This window comes from Plecotus auritus (assembly GCF_963455305.1).
Source record: "Plecotus auritus genome assembly, chromosome: 7".
Lineage (NCBI taxonomy): Eukaryota > Metazoa > Chordata > Mammalia > Chiroptera > Vespertilionidae > Plecotus > Plecotus auritus.
Window position 1 is genome coordinate 18490377 of NC_137774.1, and position 20185 is coordinate 18510561.

A 20185-nucleotide genomic window follows, 5' to 3' on the forward strand; every position below is an offset into this window, starting at 1 on the left:
CACAACTGTTTGCTTCAAGTAGAAACATGAGCATGTCCTGAGTGATATTTTCGTTATGTATTTGTTTTGCTTTAAAAAAAAATAAAACAGCCCTAACTGGTTTGGCTCAGTGGATAGAGCATTGGCCTGTGGACTGAAGGGTCCCAGGTTCGATTCCGGTCAAGGGCATGTACCTTGGTTGCGGGCACATCCCCAGTAGTGGGTGTGCAGGAGGCAGCTGATCAATGTTTCTCTCTCATAAATGTTTCTAACTCTCTCTCGCTCTCACTTCCTCTCTCTAAAAAATCAATAAAATATAGTTAGAAAAAATAAAACAGTAAAACAAATTTCAAATGTGCATAGTATGTTTCTGCCACCCTAAGGTCCAACTTCCGTGTTTTACAAGAGCCGCGTGGTTCGGAGGGACAGAGAGCTGAGCAAATGCTGTTTCTGTCATCCTTCAGGTTGAGCTCCGGGAGGCATTGCTGGGGATGCATTTAAAGTCACGGTTGGAGGAAAGCGCATTAGCGTTGCCTCTTATTGTTTAGGGAGAGGCGTGCGTGTGCCTGGCACCTGTGGGTGCTCTAGGCTCTCCAGCACCCAGCAGCCCAACACAGAGCTGCTTGGTGAAAACTGCGGAAGCAAAATGCAGAGTTTGCACAACAGGCAGGTAGGAGAGGACAGTTCAGTTGCACCTGTGACCGTGCTTTGCATAATGGAAGGCCAAGGTGAGCGTCTCACCCAGTCCCATCGACACACCTGAGCCCAGTGCATCAGTGTAGGACTAAGCACCAGAGACGATAGCGGGCGAAAATAATGGGTTTTTAAAAACATGGGAGATGTTCTGCTGCCTTAGGGATTCAGCCCAGCCATCCTTCACTGACAAATGGACATTTGTTGCTTCTCAGCTCCCCATCTTAGAAAAGAAACGAAAAGCTATCACGAGAAAGAACTGTCAGTTCTTGAGGACGGAGGAGGGAAGGCAGTGTCAGGCATCATTTTGGGGACGCTCTCGGCAGGCGCGGAGCGCACAGGAGCAGCCAAACTCCAAGCAAGTGCCTGAACCTAACAAAAACCAAGTCCAAACCACGAGGTAAAAGGCACTTTTTAGCCGAGATAGAAAACTGGTTACTTACACGCTTCTCCAGAACAACCAGACGGCCTTGATCAAAACCAGACCTCTGGCTGCTCATGGAGGGGAGCTTTTAAATGTAGTCTTTTCTGTTTATCTTCGTGGCCCGAATCTTCACTTCTGGCCTTTATCCTGAGAGCTGATGAGACCCTTGTGCCGTGGGGGCTCACAGACAGTTGGGTAGTGTTGCCTATACTAGTGATATTGGAAATAACCTCGGTCCTCAGGAACAGGGGATCAGTTAAATCAACATGGTGCATCCTTTTGGTGAAATATCACACAGTAAAATGTGGTACTGCTTTATAGTTAACAACATGGAAAGATGTTTAAGATGAGCTGTTAGGTTGTTGTTTTTTTAAGAAAAAAACTAGAGAGCCAGTTTATTTAGGATGATTCCTAAGAAAACACACAAGCACACATGCACACACGCGCTCATATCGTTCTTGAATGAAACATAACCAAAGCATTTATATATAAATATATATATGTCATTTTCCTTTCTGCTTCACTATATCCTGTTACAACAAATATGATCATATCTGCATGCATGAACATGTGAATAAACAATTGAAAATAACAAGTGGGTGATTAATATTTTGCCATAGGCTGCACGTTTTTAAAAATAAAGCATGAGGTTATAGTTGCAAAGATCCTTGGATGTCAGGAAGTAAATAGCTCTTAACATAACTCTGCGGGGGGGCTATCTGGGAGAGATTGATTGGGAGTGATGAGTGGCCTGCAGGAAGCATCAGGCACCTGGAGAAAGAACCTGGGCCATTTGGACTTTGATTCAAGAAAGAGACAGGGATCACCTTCCGCCTCCTCTGTTGGGTCTAATCAGTTGAACAAATACCAGCTGCTGGGCAGGCTCCCAGCCTTCTTGCAAATAATGATAGACTTTTCCAATCCGTGACAAAAATAAGGGCAGCATCTTGGCCATATTATCCACCTGCAGCAAATGTGAGGCTTTGAACATGTGCCACACCATCTCCTCACGCCAGGCCAGGCTCCTCACAGGAACAACAGCCCGATTCTGTCTTCACTCAGTCCAACAAAGCTGATAGGATCTCGGATGCTCTCGAATAAATATGTCTCCATTTATCCCTGATTTGTTCTTAGGTAGTCACATAAACTTGGCCCTGGGTGTTCTTTTCAGGAAACAACTTTGTTCAGGACTGGCAGGGGATTACATAAGGACGATGCTTCTTGTATTCCTGTTTTATTTTCCTTCCAAACTATGGCCCTGGAACTAATTAGGTCTTTAATGAGCAAAAACCTGATTTGTGCTAAAATAAATTGCTATGAAACTTTATCTAATGGACATACCACCTGGTATACCGTAGGTGTAGAATGAATCATTTTTATATGTTTTTATTGATTTCAGAGAGGAAGGGAGCAAGAGCTAGAAACATCAACAATGAAAAAGAATCATTGATCGGCTGCCTCCTGCATGCCCCCCACTGGGCATCAAGCCTGCAACCCTGGGCATGTGCCCTGACTGGGAATCGAACTGTGACCTCCTGGTTCATAGGTCGATGCTCAACCACTGAGCCATGCCGGCCAGGCATGAATCATTTTTAAGATGAAATGAAGAAATTGGCTAGCTAACTAGGAAATGATAGGCTTTGTGATTTGAATATTTGCACATTTTAAACATCTTATTTTAACATCAGAATTTCAGACGAAACCATCAAAGATTCTCTTGTAATTGATGAGACAGTGACATGTGTCATGCTTTCGTCTGGAAGCGGTGACAACATAAATTTTTTTTACAAGTAGGGAGATGTAGCTTTTGTGTGATAGAGCTTTTAATTAAGATTGCAGCTTTATGGATGGCTGGTGGTACCAATAGCTGCACAGTGATCTCAGCAGATTGCTGGAGAAGCTCTCGGCAAAGCCATTTATCACCAGATACAGCAGTTGTACCCCAATTTCTCCAATGTACTGGGGTGTCCCTCTAATGGCATCTCATGAACCAGTTGAAATATAACCACATATGTTCAGGTGGGAGTCGTGGTAGTTTAGATTACATAGATAGGTATGAATTCTTTTTTTTTTTTAACTTAAACCTTTTCAGGTACTATTTAAAGCCTCCTCTCTCTGCCATCTCCACAGCCAGTCTGTCCCCACATTTCCCCGGAGGCATGTTACTTATATATCTGTCCTGCTATGTTACCATTTTGTGTCTGCCGGTTATATTTAATCCTGTTTTTATGTAAGTGACATTATATTTTCTGTTTCATTCTCTGGCTTCCTCTTTTCATTAGACACTATGTCTTGGAGATCTGTCCATGTGGCTACAGGAACATGTTGAGCTCATTAGATTTAGCTGCTACATAGTATCGCTTAGTATAAATATGTTACAGTTTATTTAGCTTTGCCTTGCTGGTAGAGGTTTATATAGAGTTTTATTCCAAGCGTTTGTCGACATAAGGATGAAAGCATCTTGCATAGCTTGGCAGAGGACCTATAAGAATCTTTCTACGAGCAAAGTCTGATTATACAAGTTAGTCCAACTGTGAAGGTGGATGTTAACCATGAGAATAAAATAGGGTTACATTAAGAGCAAACATTAGCTGTCACCAGACATGGACGTTCCTTAGTTCTTTCTTAGAAGAGGCAACATGCAATGAGACATACAGTGTAATCAAAGGCAAAGTGCCCTCCCCGAGCCCGAACGGTCAGCTGGGCTGATTCGGTAGCCCGACGGGGGCTGTGGGCGCCTGGCTCAGTGCATGCCATCCAATACAATAATTATAATGGTACCCAAGTCACATAAAATCACCCTGGTCATAGGTTCTGGTTTGGGAAATAGTCTCACATTAACAAAAATTTTTAAGTAGGAATTAAAAAAAGCATAGAGTTAAATAAAAACCAAAAACATACATACAAAACTGCTTCCCACGAAATTTAAGATCACAGAAATGCTGCCAGATTCCGCTGAGAGCAATGTTTTTTTGGTGTCGCTTGTGTAGTCAGCATGTGGGTGACATTTAGACCCAGGCTTGGTTTACAAGCATGATTCACGAGAACACATCAGATGGCGAACGTGGGGGAAGTTTCCCTTGGTGTTCAGAGGGAGCAGCTTGAAGGAGCCACAGAGCTCTGGGCGATGGCGGAAGCCACACCGCAGGGTGTCACCCCGTTAAAAACAGACTTGCCCAGAAGCTCAGAATCTGAACTCCAGCCCTCAACGACAGCCGTTTGGGTCCTTTAAGAGAAACATGTGGAGGGGAGGGGATTGAGGGGGTGGCGGGGGCCTAATATATGAAGATGGAAGATGATCTGATTTTGGGTGGTGGGCACGTGGTATAACATACAGATCTTGTATCATAGAAATCTGCCCCTGAAACCTCTATGATAAATGATTAAAAAAAAAAAAAAAAGACTAGGAAATTTAAGACCCAAACAGCATCCACATTTGGTGCCGCGTCGGTCCGTGGGCTTATTTTAACACACTGCGCAGTGATGGTGATGGAGTGGCGTTGCTGCTGAGGAAAGACCCAGAGAGTCCTGATAGAAAGGTTTCTGAAGCAAGCTAGCGAAGCCCCTGCGTTAGAAACAGACGCACGGGTGCTTGCCATAGAACTTGCAATGTCCATTCTTTTTCCCCCGAAAAGGTCTAGGGTCAGGTTTGTGGGTCAGCCTTCACGCGTGCCTATGAAAACCGGCTTAGTCGAAAATCTTTCTTTTCTTCCCCGACCGTGTACATGACAGAGCATCTGAGCCGAGTGTTTTCCCTCTCATGACGCTGTAATGGCAGGCTCGTGACCTACGATACAACAGCAGGGCTCCTGCTGCACTTAATAAGGGGCTGCCAGTGCCCGAGAAGGAAAGAGGAGGATTTGCCTGCATCGCGCTAAATGGGGAAATGTTGCTAACTTGGCAAGAGTCAGGGCTGGGTGTGTATGCCAGCCATTTCTGTGTGGCCTTGGGGGCAGCCAAACTTAGCTTATATGTGAGGTAGCTTTACCCAGAACCTTTAGTGAACAGGGACAGAAGGATGCTTTGTTAAAGATGTAGTCATTCCTTGCACGTACTGAAGGTCCACACGTGTGAGACAATGACGGTTGGGGGGGGGGTGGGGGCGCGGTTAAGACAGATTTCTGCATCCTGGGGCTTTGCAGTCCCAGAGGGACCTGCTGTGATTCTTTTCCCTTTTTGCTTGGGTTTGCAGGAAGCTCGGACGGAGATCAACTTAATACTTAAAACTTCATTGTCAGCCTTGGTTCTGGTCCAGTTGCGCGTTCAGCCACATGCTTTTTAGACAGCGGTGTCTGTCCCCCAGGTGTGTGTGTGTGTGCGCGCGTGCATGCATGTGCATTCATGTGTGCATGTGTGTGTGTGTGTGCATGTGCATTCATGTGTGCATGTGTGTGTGTGTGTGTGTGTGTGTGTGCTCTGTGAGGTCAGAGGAAGGAGGAACATTGGCTCTGGTGCAGGCCTCTGGGAGGCGTCCTGAGAGGAGGAAGCAGCCTGCACTGTTGCCTTTCTCCGTGTTTCACAGGTGGGGCCGTGGCATAGTTGGTTATAGCAGGTAGAGGGAGCAGCCACAGCAGGATGAGAGAAGCCTGGGTGCTGCCCGGGGATCACGCGAGTGAAGGATGGAGGTCAAGGGTTATGCTATAGGAAGGCATTCGAAGGCCCCATCCATCAAACACGGCTTCTCACAACCTGAGGAACAGGGAGACTTGTCCTCCTCAGGTTCCTGAGACTCAGCACCTCCCCATCCGCCTCCCTGGCCACCCGGGGCCTCCTGTCACAAAGCCCATTTGGAGCCGGTGGGGCCGGCTCCGGCCGTAATGTCCTGGAGGCGCCCGTTCCTCCATCACCGGAGCCGACATGCTTTCCCTGCCCCGGGCCCAGCGAGCACCTCGTATGCGCCCTCAGGCAGCCGGTGCCTCAAAATGGTTTTTGTTTTGAAAAACTGATCAGAAAATTTTGGAAAGAGTATGTGTTTCCTTGATGTAGAGAAAAGCATTCTGCTTCTACTTTTCAAACAGATCGGTAGACTAACCCCCCCATGACCCCTTCACGTGAGATCCCGGGGGCTGTGCATTGATGAATCGGTGACAGGTACCCAGCAAACATCACTGTATTCCCCACGCAGGAAACAGTGCATTTCATTCACCAGCCGCTTAATGAAAGTGCAGGCACTGGCGTGATGCCTGAAGGAGCTGGCGAAACCCTGTCAACGCCTGCCGTTTAGGTGATGGTAGGGCGTCGGTGTCGATGCGCTGGTCTCGCCGTGTGCTGTGGTTGTGTAACATGTCTCACGGCGGAAGGCTGGCTGCGGGAGTGCACGGGAACATCCATACTATTTTTGCACCTTCTTACGAGTCTTAAATTATTCCAAAATAAAAGTAAGTTTGTTGTTTTCTTTTTTGAACGCAAGACAGAACCAGCGAGGTCATCGGGTGTAGATCTCAAGCTCTAGTGTAGCCGTGGCCTCCCTCGCCCCTCGCATCCTCCGCGGCCCTGGCACTCCCGCCCACGGAGGAGTTCCCTCAGATCGCCGGCACTGAGAGACCACCTTAGGGAGGCTCACCCTCCCAACACCTGTGGTTCCAGGCGGGGGGATCGGGGCCCACAGAAGTAAAAGGCAGTGCTCGCGAGTGGTTACTGATGAGAGCCTGGGGAGGGGTCAGTGCCGTGGCTCTCTGTAAATCCCGTAAGTCACAGTGTAGTCTGGCTGCGGTCCGGGAGGCAGGAAACAAGGCTCCGTGCCCCGGCAGCCTCTTTCTGGTGTGTGGGAGATGCCCTCATCCTACCGCCGATCCGTGCACAGCCCGCTGGGTTGGCAGGAGGTTGCACAGTTTACCCCTCCGTGTGGGCGTTTGCCACGGCAGTCTCGTGTCCGGCAGAGGCGGGGACCGGGGACCTGGAGGAAGTCCCCTGGCTGCTTGCCACCTTGGCGTCCACGCCGACCCCCGGGAGGACTGGGCTGTTAGCTTCCCCTCCCTTCCTATCCAGGCCCAGGTCACTGAAGTGGGGGAAGCCTTGGCACCTCGGCTCACTTCCAAGGAAAACAATAATCTCCTCTCATCTTTGCTTATGGGTTTTCAGGTTGCAAAGCCCCGAGATGTTCCCTACGCTGCGCCTCGCTCCAAGCTCTCCCCTGGCAGACTGGCTTTTTCCTGCTTTATTCATAAGGGGCATGACCTCCCCAAGGTCATTCACTGGGTTTGTGTCGAGGCAGTAGCCACAGAAAGCATGTCAACGGATGAGCATGCCTGGGTGCGAGTGAAAGTTTATTCACAAAGCAGGTGGTGGTCTCATTTCCAAAAAAAAAAAAAAAATGGTGTTGTGAATGCAAAGGTTGGCTTAGAACAGGAGTGGGCAAACTTTTTGACTCGAGGGCCACAATGGGTTCTTAAACTGGACCGGAGGGTCAGAACAAAAGCATGGATGGAGTGTTTGTGTGAACTAATATAAATTCAAAGTAAAGGAGCGGAGGGGAGAGCAAGAGAACCGGATAGAACAGCCGGATCCGGCCCGCGGGCCGTAGTTTGCCCACAGCTGGCTTAGAAGATGTTCAGACCAGAGCCTCATTCTGGGTGGATTTCTGAAAGCCCTTGGGTGGGAGTCGGTGTCACAGACACACAGATGTGGTCAAACCCAATCTCTGACATGCACTGGCCATGTGGCCCTGAAGGTCGCCGTCACCTCTGTTGGATGAGGGTAGTAAGTACACGGCGAAAACCCGGGAGAAACGCTCACATTTATCAAGGCAGGTGGTGCTTGCAACAGTGTTTGATTTACTGTTCTTTGTGTTGTTCTGCACGACTGCGATACTCCAGAACTTCAGAATTTGTCATTAAAGGGAATCATAATAACTCACTGGCGTGTATGTGGCTTAGATTTTAGGTTCCCAAATCAGCCAAATGGTCAGCTATCTTATCAAGTCAAAATCACCTCTGGAATTCCCTCAGATCACTGGCACTGAGGCTAACTTAGAAAGTCAGAAGCCAAGAATGTCTGTGTGTCCCTTTGCATTTAAGGAGCCCTAACTCAGGGCTAGCTCCATGTCTGAGATGGAGTTCTTGATCTCCTGACCTTCCCCCGCCCTCCCTCCCCCCATCTTTACAGCTGCTCTGGACTCAGGGTGGGATTCAGGAGGAGGACCATAATGAGGAAGGGCCCTGAGGGGGACACGTGGAGCACAAAATGGTTTTATAGTCCAGATAGGATAGAAAGCCCTTTTAGCTCGGCCTTCTGTTTTTATATATTAACTAGAGGCCCGGTGCATGAATTCGTGCACCGGGGGGTGGGGGGGGGGACTGCGGGAGGTTGGCCGCCGGCTCTAAGGAGGCTGCCACCCACCCCTGGTTCCCCATCCCAGCCCGGGGCTCGAAGGCCCCAGCAGGGTCGGGAGAGGAGGTGATGGTTGCTGCGCTGGGCGTGGAAGGAACGGACGCCAGATGCTGATGCCACCATCAGTGCCCCACCACTGCGTGGTTCCCTGCCTCCCCCCCTCCTCCTCTCACCTCAGCACCGCCACCAGGGCAGGCAGGCGGACCCCGGGGAAAGGGAGAGGACGGGAATGAGACAAACCCTTGTGTCGAGGGCTAATTTTCAATAGATCACAGCCAGGGAGCTGCTCTGCTATGTACAAAACCCCAACCCAGAAGCAGGTTGTCCACGAATGGTTTAGCACCAGGGGCCGATGGGGGCCGGCCAGCCAGGGGGAGGGACCGCGGGCGGTTGGCTGTGGGAGCACACTGACCACCAGGGGGCAGCTCCTGCATTGAGCATCTGCCCCCTGGTGGTCAGTGCACGTCATAGCGACTGGTCGACGGGTCATTCCAGTCGTTCGGTCATGACGGTCGCTTAGGCTTTTCTATAGAGAGATCCTCAGAGCCGTGAGAAGCAGGCGTGCACTGCCCCTCATGGGTTTGCCCACTGAGCACTTGACTAAGATGGACTTCTTTTGGCCTCATCCCAGTCTGATTCCTTTTGGAACCTCGACATGGGAATGGGGAGTCGGGGGGAAGGGTGGGGCCTTGGCTCTTAGCCCACAAATGTGCCCTTTTGTGACTGAAATGAGCAACTTTGCTGCTTCTCCCCGCAGGACCCCCGGAGCAAGCACAAGTTCAAAATCCACACCTATGGGAGCCCCACCTTCTGTGACCACTGTGGGTCGCTGCTGTACGGGCTCATCCACCAGGGGATGAAATGCGACAGTAAGTACGTTCTCCATCCCAGCCCCTGGCCAGACTCCGAGCCTGTGCCCAGGGTTCCCTGAGCGCATCGGGTGCAGTAACGTTTCAACTCCAGCTCCTCGAGAAGGAGAACGCATTCCGATAGATACCAGACCAATAAAGTGTAGGGTTTTTCCCCAGCCAACGTTCTGCTTTATTAAACTACGTAACTGCCTTATTACGGACCCCAGAAAGCACCCAATTTATCCACGACATTGGTGCTGTCACAGTTTTTTGGGGTAGAAGCCTTCAGTCCCTATGGAATGCAGGCACGTCAAACCTTGAAGCAGATGCACGCGTTCGTAAAAGACGCCGCACCTCCACGCTCCACGTTTGGTTCGGCTTCGGGATAAGCTAAGCAATCACGGTCACTATCCTCCTGGGTCTCTAATGAGAGGGCGGATGTGGAAAAATCCAGTAGGTTCTCCTGACACGGAAACCACAGTGAAAATAAGAGGCAGGATGGCCTCTCACTTAGGTTCACTGGCGCTGCGTGTCCCCGGGCAGCTCAAATTCCTGTCCGTCCAGTTAGGATGAAATCGCAACAGACCACGGGTGGGGACAGCCACCCAGCTCCGTGCTCCTTGTCTGTTCCGTGTGCATCTCCATCGACTACCGGGGGGAAGAACCACTGTGGAAACTCTTGGCTTTGACAATTCCTATATGTTGAGATGCATTTCCCAGACTATTTATTGACTTCGATAAAAGTGTGCACTTTGAGGACACGAAAGGTAATGACTGAGTCTGTTTTTCTAGTGGATAGGAAAGCATCATGGGAATACCACATCTGGCCATTCATTAATGACTGCGATTACGGCCAGAAGCTCTATATGTGTATCCTAAATGGAGCAAACACGGCACATAAAAATAAAGACACATGAACTTCACAGAGTCGATGGGTAGTTTCTCAGAACACAGGGTGATCCCCTTCAGCAAGCTGTGGAAAAAATTTTAAATCATATTAGTTTTTCTTTTCTTTTCTCTTTAAATATATTTTTACTAGAAGCCCAGCGCACGAATTCGTGCACCAGTGGGGTCCCTCGGCCTGGCCTGCGGGATTGAGCTGAAACCTGCTCTCCGACATCCCCTGAAGGGTTCCAGATTGCGAGAGGGTGCAGGCCAGGCCGAGGGACTCCACCGGTGCACGATCGGTGCAGGGGAGGGATGCGGAAAGTTGGCCAGCTGGGGAGGGACCACGGGAGGGCTCCAGGGCACGTCCTGCTGTCTGCCGGACCCCAGCAGCAAGCTAACGTACCAGTCGGAGCGTCTGCCCTCTGGTGGTCAGTGTATGTCACAGTGAGCGGTTGAGCAGCCTTAGCATATCATTAGCATAATACGCTTTGATTGGTTGAACTGATTACCAGACACTTAGCATATTAGTCTTTTATTATATAGGATTGATTTCAGAGAGGAAGGGAGAGGGAGAAAGAGATAGAAACATCAATGATGAGAGAGAATCATTGATTGGCTGCCTCCTGCACGCCCCCTACTGGGCATATGTCCTGACCAGGAATCAAATTGTGACCTCCTAGTTCATAGGTTGTCACTCAACTGCTGAGCCTCACCATCCGGACCAAGCTGTGGAATTTAATAGCCTAACGCCATGGTCGGCAAACTGTGGCTCACGAGTCACATGCGGCTCTTTGGCCCCTTGAGTGTGGCTCTTCCACAAAATACCACGGCCTGGGCGAGTCTATTTTGAAGAAGTGGCGTTAGAAGAAGTTTAAGTTTCAAAAATTTGGCTCTCAAAAGAAATTTCAATCGTTGTGCTGTTGATATTTGGCTCTGTTGACTAATGCGTTTGCCGACCACTGGCCTAACGTAACCCAAGGATGCCACAGACATGGTTTTCAGGGGTTCTGCAGGTGCCCATTCGAAGTGCATTTGTAAGGATACTTGTAACTGCTTTCAACATTGGAACAAAAAGGAGCACTTGAATGTGTGACACACTCAACCGTGACACGTTGAAGCCGGCGCAGGAGCCCAGATGTTGCCCAGCGTCACTCACTAAGACAAACGAGTAGGCAAGTGTCTCCTTCTCCTGCTGCCGCCGCTGCACTGAAGAGTCCCCAGGACTGGGAAGCGGGGAGCTAAACAATGTTGCCGCTGGTGCACACCCTTCGGTAGGAGCCGGGGTTCTGGTCCTGCGTCACTGTAACAAGAAGCATCAGTAAACAAGTTCTTGAGGCCAAACTGGGACTTCACCCAGCATCCCTCACAGCTGGTTTCAAAATGTGTTTGGATCTGAGGGCTTTGTTGGTTGTCCATGGATGTCTTTGTAATGAGTAAATGGTATAAATTTGAATTTATGATGTGCTAATAAAATAATACTCATCTGGTTTACCTATTAGGATTCCGCTTAAGTCTTCATTGGAAAATGGGTTCTGTTATTAAAAAACAAAAATCTGAAAACCAGTGCTTTTTAAAAAGTATTTATTTTTATTGATTTCAGAGAGAAAGGGAGAGGGAGAGAGGGATAAGAACATCAGTGATGAGACAGAATTATTGAACGGCTGCCTCCTGCACGCCCCACACTGGGGACCAAGCCCACAACCCGGGTATGCGCCCTGACCGGGAATCAAACTGTGACCTCCTGTTTCATAGGTCAGTGCTCAACCACTAAGCCACACTGGCTGGGCTGAAAACCAGTGCTTTTTGTTTTGTTTTGTGTTAAACTCCTTTCCTTGGAGTCCTGAGGCCTGTGGGGTGGCTGCCTGTGCTCCTTCCCAGAGGGAGTGGGTGCCAGGACCCAGCCCCTCCCTTACCTTCTGCAGCGGAGAACCCTCGCCTGCATGTTGTAGGGTCATAATCCTGTGGTGGGAAGAAGCTTATCAGCTGCCTGTCTGGGCCAGCCTCTTAGTTTGCAGAGTAAGAAACGGAATCGGAGCGAGCAGATAAGCTTCCCAAGATATAAAAGCCACTAATGGGAGCAGCCAAGACAAGAACAGAGCCCGGCGCGCCCTCACCTCCCTCGCCCTTCCCTTTGTCCGGATCCTTCGCAGAAGCTGTGGCCTTTGTTTCCTTTACGTTTCAAATGCTTCCCAGGCCCTTGAAGGTAATTTCAAGAGTCTGTATCTTTCCTAACCCAAAATACGTGGCTTTGAACAGTTAACTTTGGAAATCGAAGCCTAGGCAGAATCCACGTTCGTGAATCAGCCCCTTGTTCTTTATTCCTGCGCCCATCATCCTGCCTTCCGGGTTCCATCCCAGCTAACAGACATCCTTCCCCATGCTTTTTGCAATTTAGTTCACCCGGTTGAAATGCAACCCTCACAACGAAATGGCGTGAAGGCTCCGCCTTGCAGGTCATGGAGCCTCGTGGCACCCCCTCGGGGACCGGAGCCTGAGGGTGCAGGGACCCCAGAGCCGCAGCATCTCCACGGAGCCTCATGTTTGTGCTCCTCACAGGGTTCTTCGCAGGGTGTCTCTGGTTCGCTGCAATGACTAGTCTTTTTCTCATCCTCCCCCGTCTCGCCCACGTAATGTCAGCCGGGAAGGAATGGCATATCATGCCAGGCGTGTATTTGTTGTACTTGCAATAATATTTAAATATTTGAAGTAGGGTTTAAAATATCAAATACAAGTTCTTTAAAAACACACACACACACTAAACCAAAAGCAATGTATTTTAGCCTTCTTGAAAATACAGAGTTTGCTTGGGAAAGGAAAATGTCATGAATTTCCTCGACTCAACCCACAGGTTCTCATGCTTTCTAAGTGGTGAGCTAGGAAGGCATAAGCAATTCTTTGGCAGAAAGTGGCCTCTGTTTAAAATGTGCGTGTTCTTGCCGAAACCGGTTTGGCTCAGTGGATAGAGCGTCGGCCTGCGGACTGAGAGGTCCCGGGTTCGATTCCGGTCAAGGGCATGTACCTTGGTTGCGGGCACATCCTCAGTGGGAGGTGTGCAGGAGGCAGCTGATCGATGTTTCTCTCACATCGATGTTTCTAGCTCTCTATCCCTCTCCCTTCCTCTCTGTGAAATATCAATAAAATATATTAAAAAAATAAAAAAATAAAAAAATAAAATGTGCGTGTTCTTTGCCTCTGTGTCCATCGCGTATGGATCCATCTGTGCTTCGCAGGCATTGGCCTGTACGTGCTGTGCACCGTTACATATATCTGAAGCGGTCACAGAAGACCAGGCAGGGGGGTTGCTTCAGTTATGACTGAACCACCATGGTGTGGATATTTAGAGGATGTTGTGGCTGCACAGGAAGCCTGTGCTGTAAGGGACATCTGCTCCCAGCTCTCCATGTGATCAACAACATTGTAACAAAGTATCCATGTCACCAACAACATTATAACAAAGTATCAAGTTAAAGGGTGGCTCATTTTCACTTGCGCTCCTCCAACCAAAACACGGAGCAAGGGATGGTTTGGGTCCATATGCCCAGCCTCACTCACCCTCCGCTTTCTCGATTCGCAGCCTGCGATATGAACGTGCACAAGCAGTGTGTGATCAACGTGCCCAGCCTCTGTGGGATGGACCACACGGAGAAGAGGGGCCGGATCTACCTGAAGGCGGAGGTCACCGACGAAAAGCTCCACGTCACAGGTAAGGCCTGCTCCTAGAGGTGGCAGGTGCGCAGCTTCCCGGCAGGCGTTCGGATGCAGGCCAGGGTGACCCCGAGGCAGGGCAGACACCTGGGCTTGTCGTGGCCTCGAGCTGGTCCCACTCAGAGCCACGGACCCCCATCAGCGCGCCTCCTAGGAGACCACTCTGTCCGCGGATTCGAAATGCTCGATATCGTTCAAAGTCGTAACTGCCGTGTGGATGGGGGTACTCTGACAGCGTGGCCAGTGTAGTATCCCCTGGCGACAGGGGGATGGGGAAGGCGATCCAGCAGAACGCTGTGAGTGAGAAGAAGTAGGGCAAGGGGAGGTGTCAGGCTGTGATGACCTGCTAAGTTCATCTTGGTGACAGTAACAACGGCAGCCACGGAGCTTAATGCTTCCCCTGGGTTAGGCCTCGCGCTGAGAGCTCCGTGTGGATTAATGTATTTAGTCCCCATGACTACCTGGTCAGGAGCCTCGTTTTCCAGAAAGGGAGACTGAGGCACAAAGAGGTCAGTCACTGGCTCTGTCACAGAAGAAGGAAGGAGCCAGGCTGGGAACCTAGGCCTTTTGACTCCACACCCTGTGCTCCTAAGGATCACATCCCACGCACCCCCTACAAACAGCCCGGCCCGGGGCTGCAGTCCCGTCCACGGGCCGGGACACTCCCTCCTGGGGCTGTGACTGGGGGCTCCCCTGCAGCCTGGCTTTGCCTCTGGTTGGCCCCCACGTCCACTTTGGGGAAATCAGCACACTCGATTGAGTTACCCTGGAGTCTTGCTGGTCCAGGACTGGTCCGTTGTCCTCAGATACCTGCTGTACCTGCCACTCACGTTGACTTGGGGTTCAGCTCTCAGGTGTCGCCCTACTGGCCTTGCTCTAGGGGCTCCCTCACTGTACCTCCTTTCCTCGGACAAGGGCACTCATCTCCATGTGAGCAGCAAAGGTATCCGGTGGCCACTTGCATAGGAATGCTAAGCTATGGTAAAAATGGAAAGACTCACTTTAATGCTATTTATTTGCAAATAGCAGAAGATACTATAGGGAGGGGGGAAAAGACCAGCAGGGCCTATTTAAGGGGGGAAAGAGAGAGAAGGAGCTCCAGAAAAAGCTCACTTTTGGAAACATCCTCACATTTCTTTTATTGGAAAAATAAGCAAATTTTCTACCCAAAGCTGTCCTCTCAGATAAGAATTCAGGGACAATCAAAGGATCTTGAGGTATTGCTCATAGGCGCTAGATAACCCTATGAAACAAACCAGATAGATCCAGCGGTCCAGCTTGCATGGTGAATAACCCGCCCGCCTCAGCCCCACACTTGCTTCTCTCTCTCCCTGCGGCTAAGGCTCGTACCTTGTCGGAGTCATGTATGGGGGGCACGGAGCATGCTGTTTAGGAGAAAATTACCCTAAAACATCTCTTCTTATGAAGGCACTAATCTCAGTAGGAGGTATGGGATTGAGACGCAGAAAGTGAATGCCTGTGGGCTAAACACTTCAATGTTCATCCTTAGCTTCATAAAGCCACCGCCCTTGGCAGTACAATGGCCATCACAGGCGAACTGTCAGAGCTTCACGTGAGGTCTGCAGCTCCTCTAAGGCCAAAACGTAAGGCAACGTTTTTAAATGTCCAGCTCTCACTCACTGTGCTTCTGAACACGGCAAGACACAGCCTGGGCGCGCGGGACCCGGCCTGGGGGCTGCCCTGCAGCAAAAGCAACCGCCAGAGTTTTGCGGTCTCTCCCGTGGGCCCAGGAGGCCTGCAGCGGTAACACTGCACCGAGGGCGCCGGTGCCCTGGCCGGGGGCACGTGGCACGCACGTAGCAGGGAGAGGTCGGGTCGTATCCTGCAAGGACGGCCGGGGGGTCCTCCTCGGGCTTCCCCGCTGACCGCCCCACCGCTGCCCTCAGTTCACAACTGTAAAGCCATCTGAGGGGACGGGCCCTTCCCGGAGGCAGGCACGGGCTTTTCATGAAAGCCAGCCAGTGTGGCTGACGACCACAATCTAGGTCGCGTCTCTTGAGAATTCGTCTAAAAATGTTTGCCGAGACACAGCTCTGCCCTGGGACTATGAACTCAGCAATCGTTTAATAACAGTCACAGCAACGGCAGCCAACGCTAATGGAGCCCTTCCCATAAAGGGGACACTTCACACAAATGTACATACGGGTATCCAAACTCTGGAAGTTTGCCTGCTTTTTCTTCCCTTCTACCTGAGGAACGTGAGGCACGAAGAAATTAAGTAACTTGTCCAAAGTCACACAGTGGGTAAGTGTAATGCTTAGATGTTTAACTTAGGAAAGGAGATTTTAATGGTAGTCTCAACAACCATTGCAACTGTGTCTTTGTTCAGGCTGCTGTAACAAACATGCTAGACTGGGTGACCTAATGTTTCCCTCTCACAGTGCTGGAGATGGGGAAGTTCAAGGTCAAGGTGCTGCCGACTTGGTTGCTGGCCACAACTCTCTTTCCGGCTTCTAGCTGTGTTCTCACCTGGCAGGGAGAGAGGGGTGGAGGGAGGAAGGAGTGGAGGGAGGGAGTGGAAGCAAGCTCTCTGGTATCTCTTATGAAGGCACTAATCCCATCATGAGGGCTACACCCTCATGACCTAATCACCTCCCCAAGGCCCAGATCTCCCATCTTAGCAAAGAAAAAAACAAAAGAGGAAAACAGATGTGTATGCACACACACAGAAAGCATGTGTGGCACGATGGTAATAATTAGTGAATCTAATATATAGCTGCTCACTGTACTGTTCTTTCAACACTGTTGTTTGAAAATCTCAAACCGACCAAACCTGCAAAAAGTTGGGCAAGGTTAAGTCGGAGCGCCGGCCGTTTCCAGCCACGTAGCCCCGAAGTGCTCTCTGTAGGGATCCCTCCGCGCCGGCAGGAAGCCGCCAGGTGAACCAACATGAGCGCTCCCAGTGGGGATGCTAATGCAAGGCCAGCCCGTCAAAACACATCCCGGGTGTGGGAACGGGCGTGAGCAGGCCAGGGAAGCGGCTGGTGGCCGAGAGCCTCGCCCTCCCGGGAGGAGAAACCAGCATTGACTAAGCACCTTCCCGGTACCAGGCCCCTGACTGGATGCTTCCCTGTATGTTATTGCATCACAACCACCCTTTTAACTGGGGAGACTGGGCGGAGCTCCGCTGGCCTGTCCGAGGTCACTGCTAAGTGGCGGACACTCTGCCCTCAGCGTGGGCGTGCCCCACCCATCCCTTCCTCAGCCCCGGGAAGGTGACAGGCCGGGTCACAGCCCTTTCCCTTCCCTGGCCCACGGTGTAGCTAACACGCTGGCAATGCCACGTCTCCACCCCGCGATTAGGAGTTGAGGCTGCGCTGTGGTGACGCTTGGACACCTGTGCTTCCCGCAGTGTGCCTGGCACCGTCACGGGTGAGGGTCTGCCATTGCTCCCCCGGAGCCTGTGTGTCCCAAGGCCGAGGTAATGGCTGGAAATGAACATGGCACAGGGAATCTGGCTGAACTCCCCTGCCTTAAAGTGAAGGGTTAAAACGGGCAAGGATGGAAACGTCCCCTTCAGGATGCATTCTGATGGGGCGTGAGATGGCCAGACAGGCGTGTGACATGACTACGGTGTCCTTTCTCATCATCAGCCTCTGGCTTTTCCTTCCTGGCCCCAGTTCTTTCCCATCACAGACCTGTCCTCCCTCCCGCAGTGCCACAGTTCATGGAAGCACCCATCTCTAGCCGTTGTCCCCCAGAAGGACGTGCTTAACACCCAAGCACATCCTTTGCGAAGGAAACAGGAAAACCTGTAAGCGAAAAGGAAGTGGCAGTTTGCTTGGACCAGAGGAGGGTGTGCACGTTGCCCGTGCAGATGCACCTGCTTCCAGGTGATGGCTGGAATGTTGGCAACGGATGTATCGACTCGGCCTTCTTCCTTGATTGGACATCCCAAATATCAGGTGTCACATGTCGGGGTGACCCCTCAGCAGCCAGTACCTGGCCTGCTTCCACAGTCTTTTTTTTTTAAATATATTTTTATTTATTTGGAGAGGAAGGGAGACAGAAAGATAGAAACCAATAATGAGAAAGAATCATTGATTGGCTGCCTCCTGCACGCCCCCTACTGGCCAGGAACCTGCAACCCAGGCATGTGCTCTGACCCAGAATCGAACTGTGACCTCCTGGCTCTTAGGTCAATGCTCAACCACTGAGCCACCCCAGCCGGGCCTGCCTCCCCAGTCTTATCCCTTATACCCTCCTCGCCCGTGTCCCTCCACCCCTTGACACTGTGTTCCTATTAGAAAGAAAAGCGGGTGCTGCTCCCCGTCAGGGCTGCCTCCCACACCTCACCTCTGCCCCACTGGTCCCTGCTCCCTCAGGAGTGCCTTTCCAACGTCTGTTCCAGTTACCGTTATGCAGCCTCTCCCAGCAGTTCCTGCCTCGCTAACATGACCACTTCTCCCCCTGCTCTTTATAACATTTATAATGGGATTTCATGTAGGTTACTTTATATGTTGGTTTCCCTCCACTCTCGGAGGTCAGAGGTCGTGTCTTATCCCCTGTACTCCACCCAGTACCTTGAATGTGTGCCTAATGCACGTTTGTTGAGCAGATGGTGATGATGATGATGAAAGTATCCAGTAGGCACTACATTAAAAAAAAAAAAAAATCACTCCGCTTTCTACTGTGCTCCTCTATCCCCAATCCAGGCAACTCTTCCCACTATTAGCCCTATATCTGGATCAAGTTTAAATGACCCCGTTTTAGCCTAATGCATGAAGCCACGTGACACCTGGGGTCCTTCGGAGAAACACAGCCAAGAAAGAGTTTGCATCTTCTCAGAGACATTTCATTATCACCTCCTGACGGGGGTGCCTCATCCTGACCTAGCTTTGGCAGAGCTAAATGTCAGATGTGCACCAACTAGCCGAGTGCCTCCTACGGGTGGTTATTCCTGTGCAGGGCTCCGTGCACGGATCCCAGCATCGGTTTCCACCCTGCGGCTTAGTCACCGGGTGTTCGTGGGAGGCAGCAAGGCGAGGGCGAGGGGCAGTCGCCCGTGTCATTTCCTTAAGGCCGTGTTTGACGAGGTGTCCAAGCTGAACGTGGCGTGGCTTCCCTTTCTCCTGCCTAAGATGATCTCAAGCCCCTGGATTCTTTTTTTTTTTTTCTTTAAGATTTTTTAAAAATTTGTTTGTTTATTTGAGAGAGGAAGGGAGAGAGAGAGAAACATTGATTTGTTGATTCACTTATCCATGCATTTATTGGTTGATTCTTGTATGTGCCCCAGCCAGGGATCAAACCCACAACCTTGGCATATCAGGACGACGTCCTAACCAACTGAGCTACCGGCCAGGGTGCCCTGGATTCTTTCTGGGGGCCTCAGTCTTCCATCCACTTGGACTTCAGTGCCTCCTGCCAGGAAGAAGCATCCTTGAGCTGACTTTGAATGCCTGCATCCCCAGGAAGAGAGAAACTATTTCTGGGGCCTCTTTCAAGATTACCCCGTTAACATATAGGGACATCAACACTGACTGAGCAGGTCATTCCGGTGCAGGATTTTAATTGCTTCTAATTATAGGATTATCATTTAAGCACAAGATTAATTGCCATGAAATTATTGCAAAGAACTTCATCTCCTTCTGGAAAGGAAATGCGTCAGCCAAGCGAGGAACCTCAGACGCTTGCACATGCTGGTTTTTTAACCATTTCCTTGGAAACTTCCTTTTACCTCGGGTGGGGGGGGATGTTAAAGGGGTGGAAGTGGAACAAAGAGCAGATCGGTGCCCCTCATGCGGAAAGGGTGGGAAACGTGAGCATCCCGTGTTTGGGAATCATTCGTTCACCAATGGAAACGTTTCCTCTCTGATCCAACAAAGCTGGGAGCCGCCGGTGCTGCCCGATGGCTCCCTCCAGCACCAGGCCGCTCGGATGCCCCCAAGCATTTGTTTGTCGCATGTTTGGTGCAGCAGCCTCCCGTTAGCGTGTCTGCACGTGACCTGGTTATGGCGTCGCCGTGGAGCAGGGGGACATCAGCTCTGTGCTGCTCAGCGCCGAGGCACTTCCACCCAGAAAATCTGAGGTGTCAGCTGCTGGGGTGGTTCTAAAATACTCCTCGCTCGAATTGAGGAGAAGGGCCCCCTGCGCAGAGCTCTGCACCCGAGCCTCCCCACGGGGGACGGTCTTTGCTGAGAAGAACAGTGGTTGTACTTTACCTCCCGTTTGGTAATTAGTGCGAAGTTTGCGCTTAATTAAAGACAGTCAGGGTTCCTTTTCAAACCAAGGCAGGCGTTTTTCTTTTCCTGGAATAATGAAGCGAGAGCAGATGCCAGGCAAACTTCCTATCAGA

The 20185-nt window shown here is 50.7% G+C and overlaps 1 protein-coding gene across 1 annotated transcript in view; it reads left to right on the plus strand.

Annotated features, from left to right (window-relative positions):
* The window catches only part of PRKCA (protein kinase C alpha), a 294600-nt gene that overhangs the window by 202761 nt on the left and 71654 nt on the right, over positions 1-20185 (plus strand). The window contains exons 4-5 of the mRNA XM_080677648.1: positions 9183-9294; positions 13739-13867. Of these exons, the coding sequence (XP_080533774.1) occupies positions 9183-9294; positions 13739-13867 (241 nt within the window). The remainder of the gene's footprint in view (positions 1-9182; positions 9295-13738; positions 13868-20185) is intronic.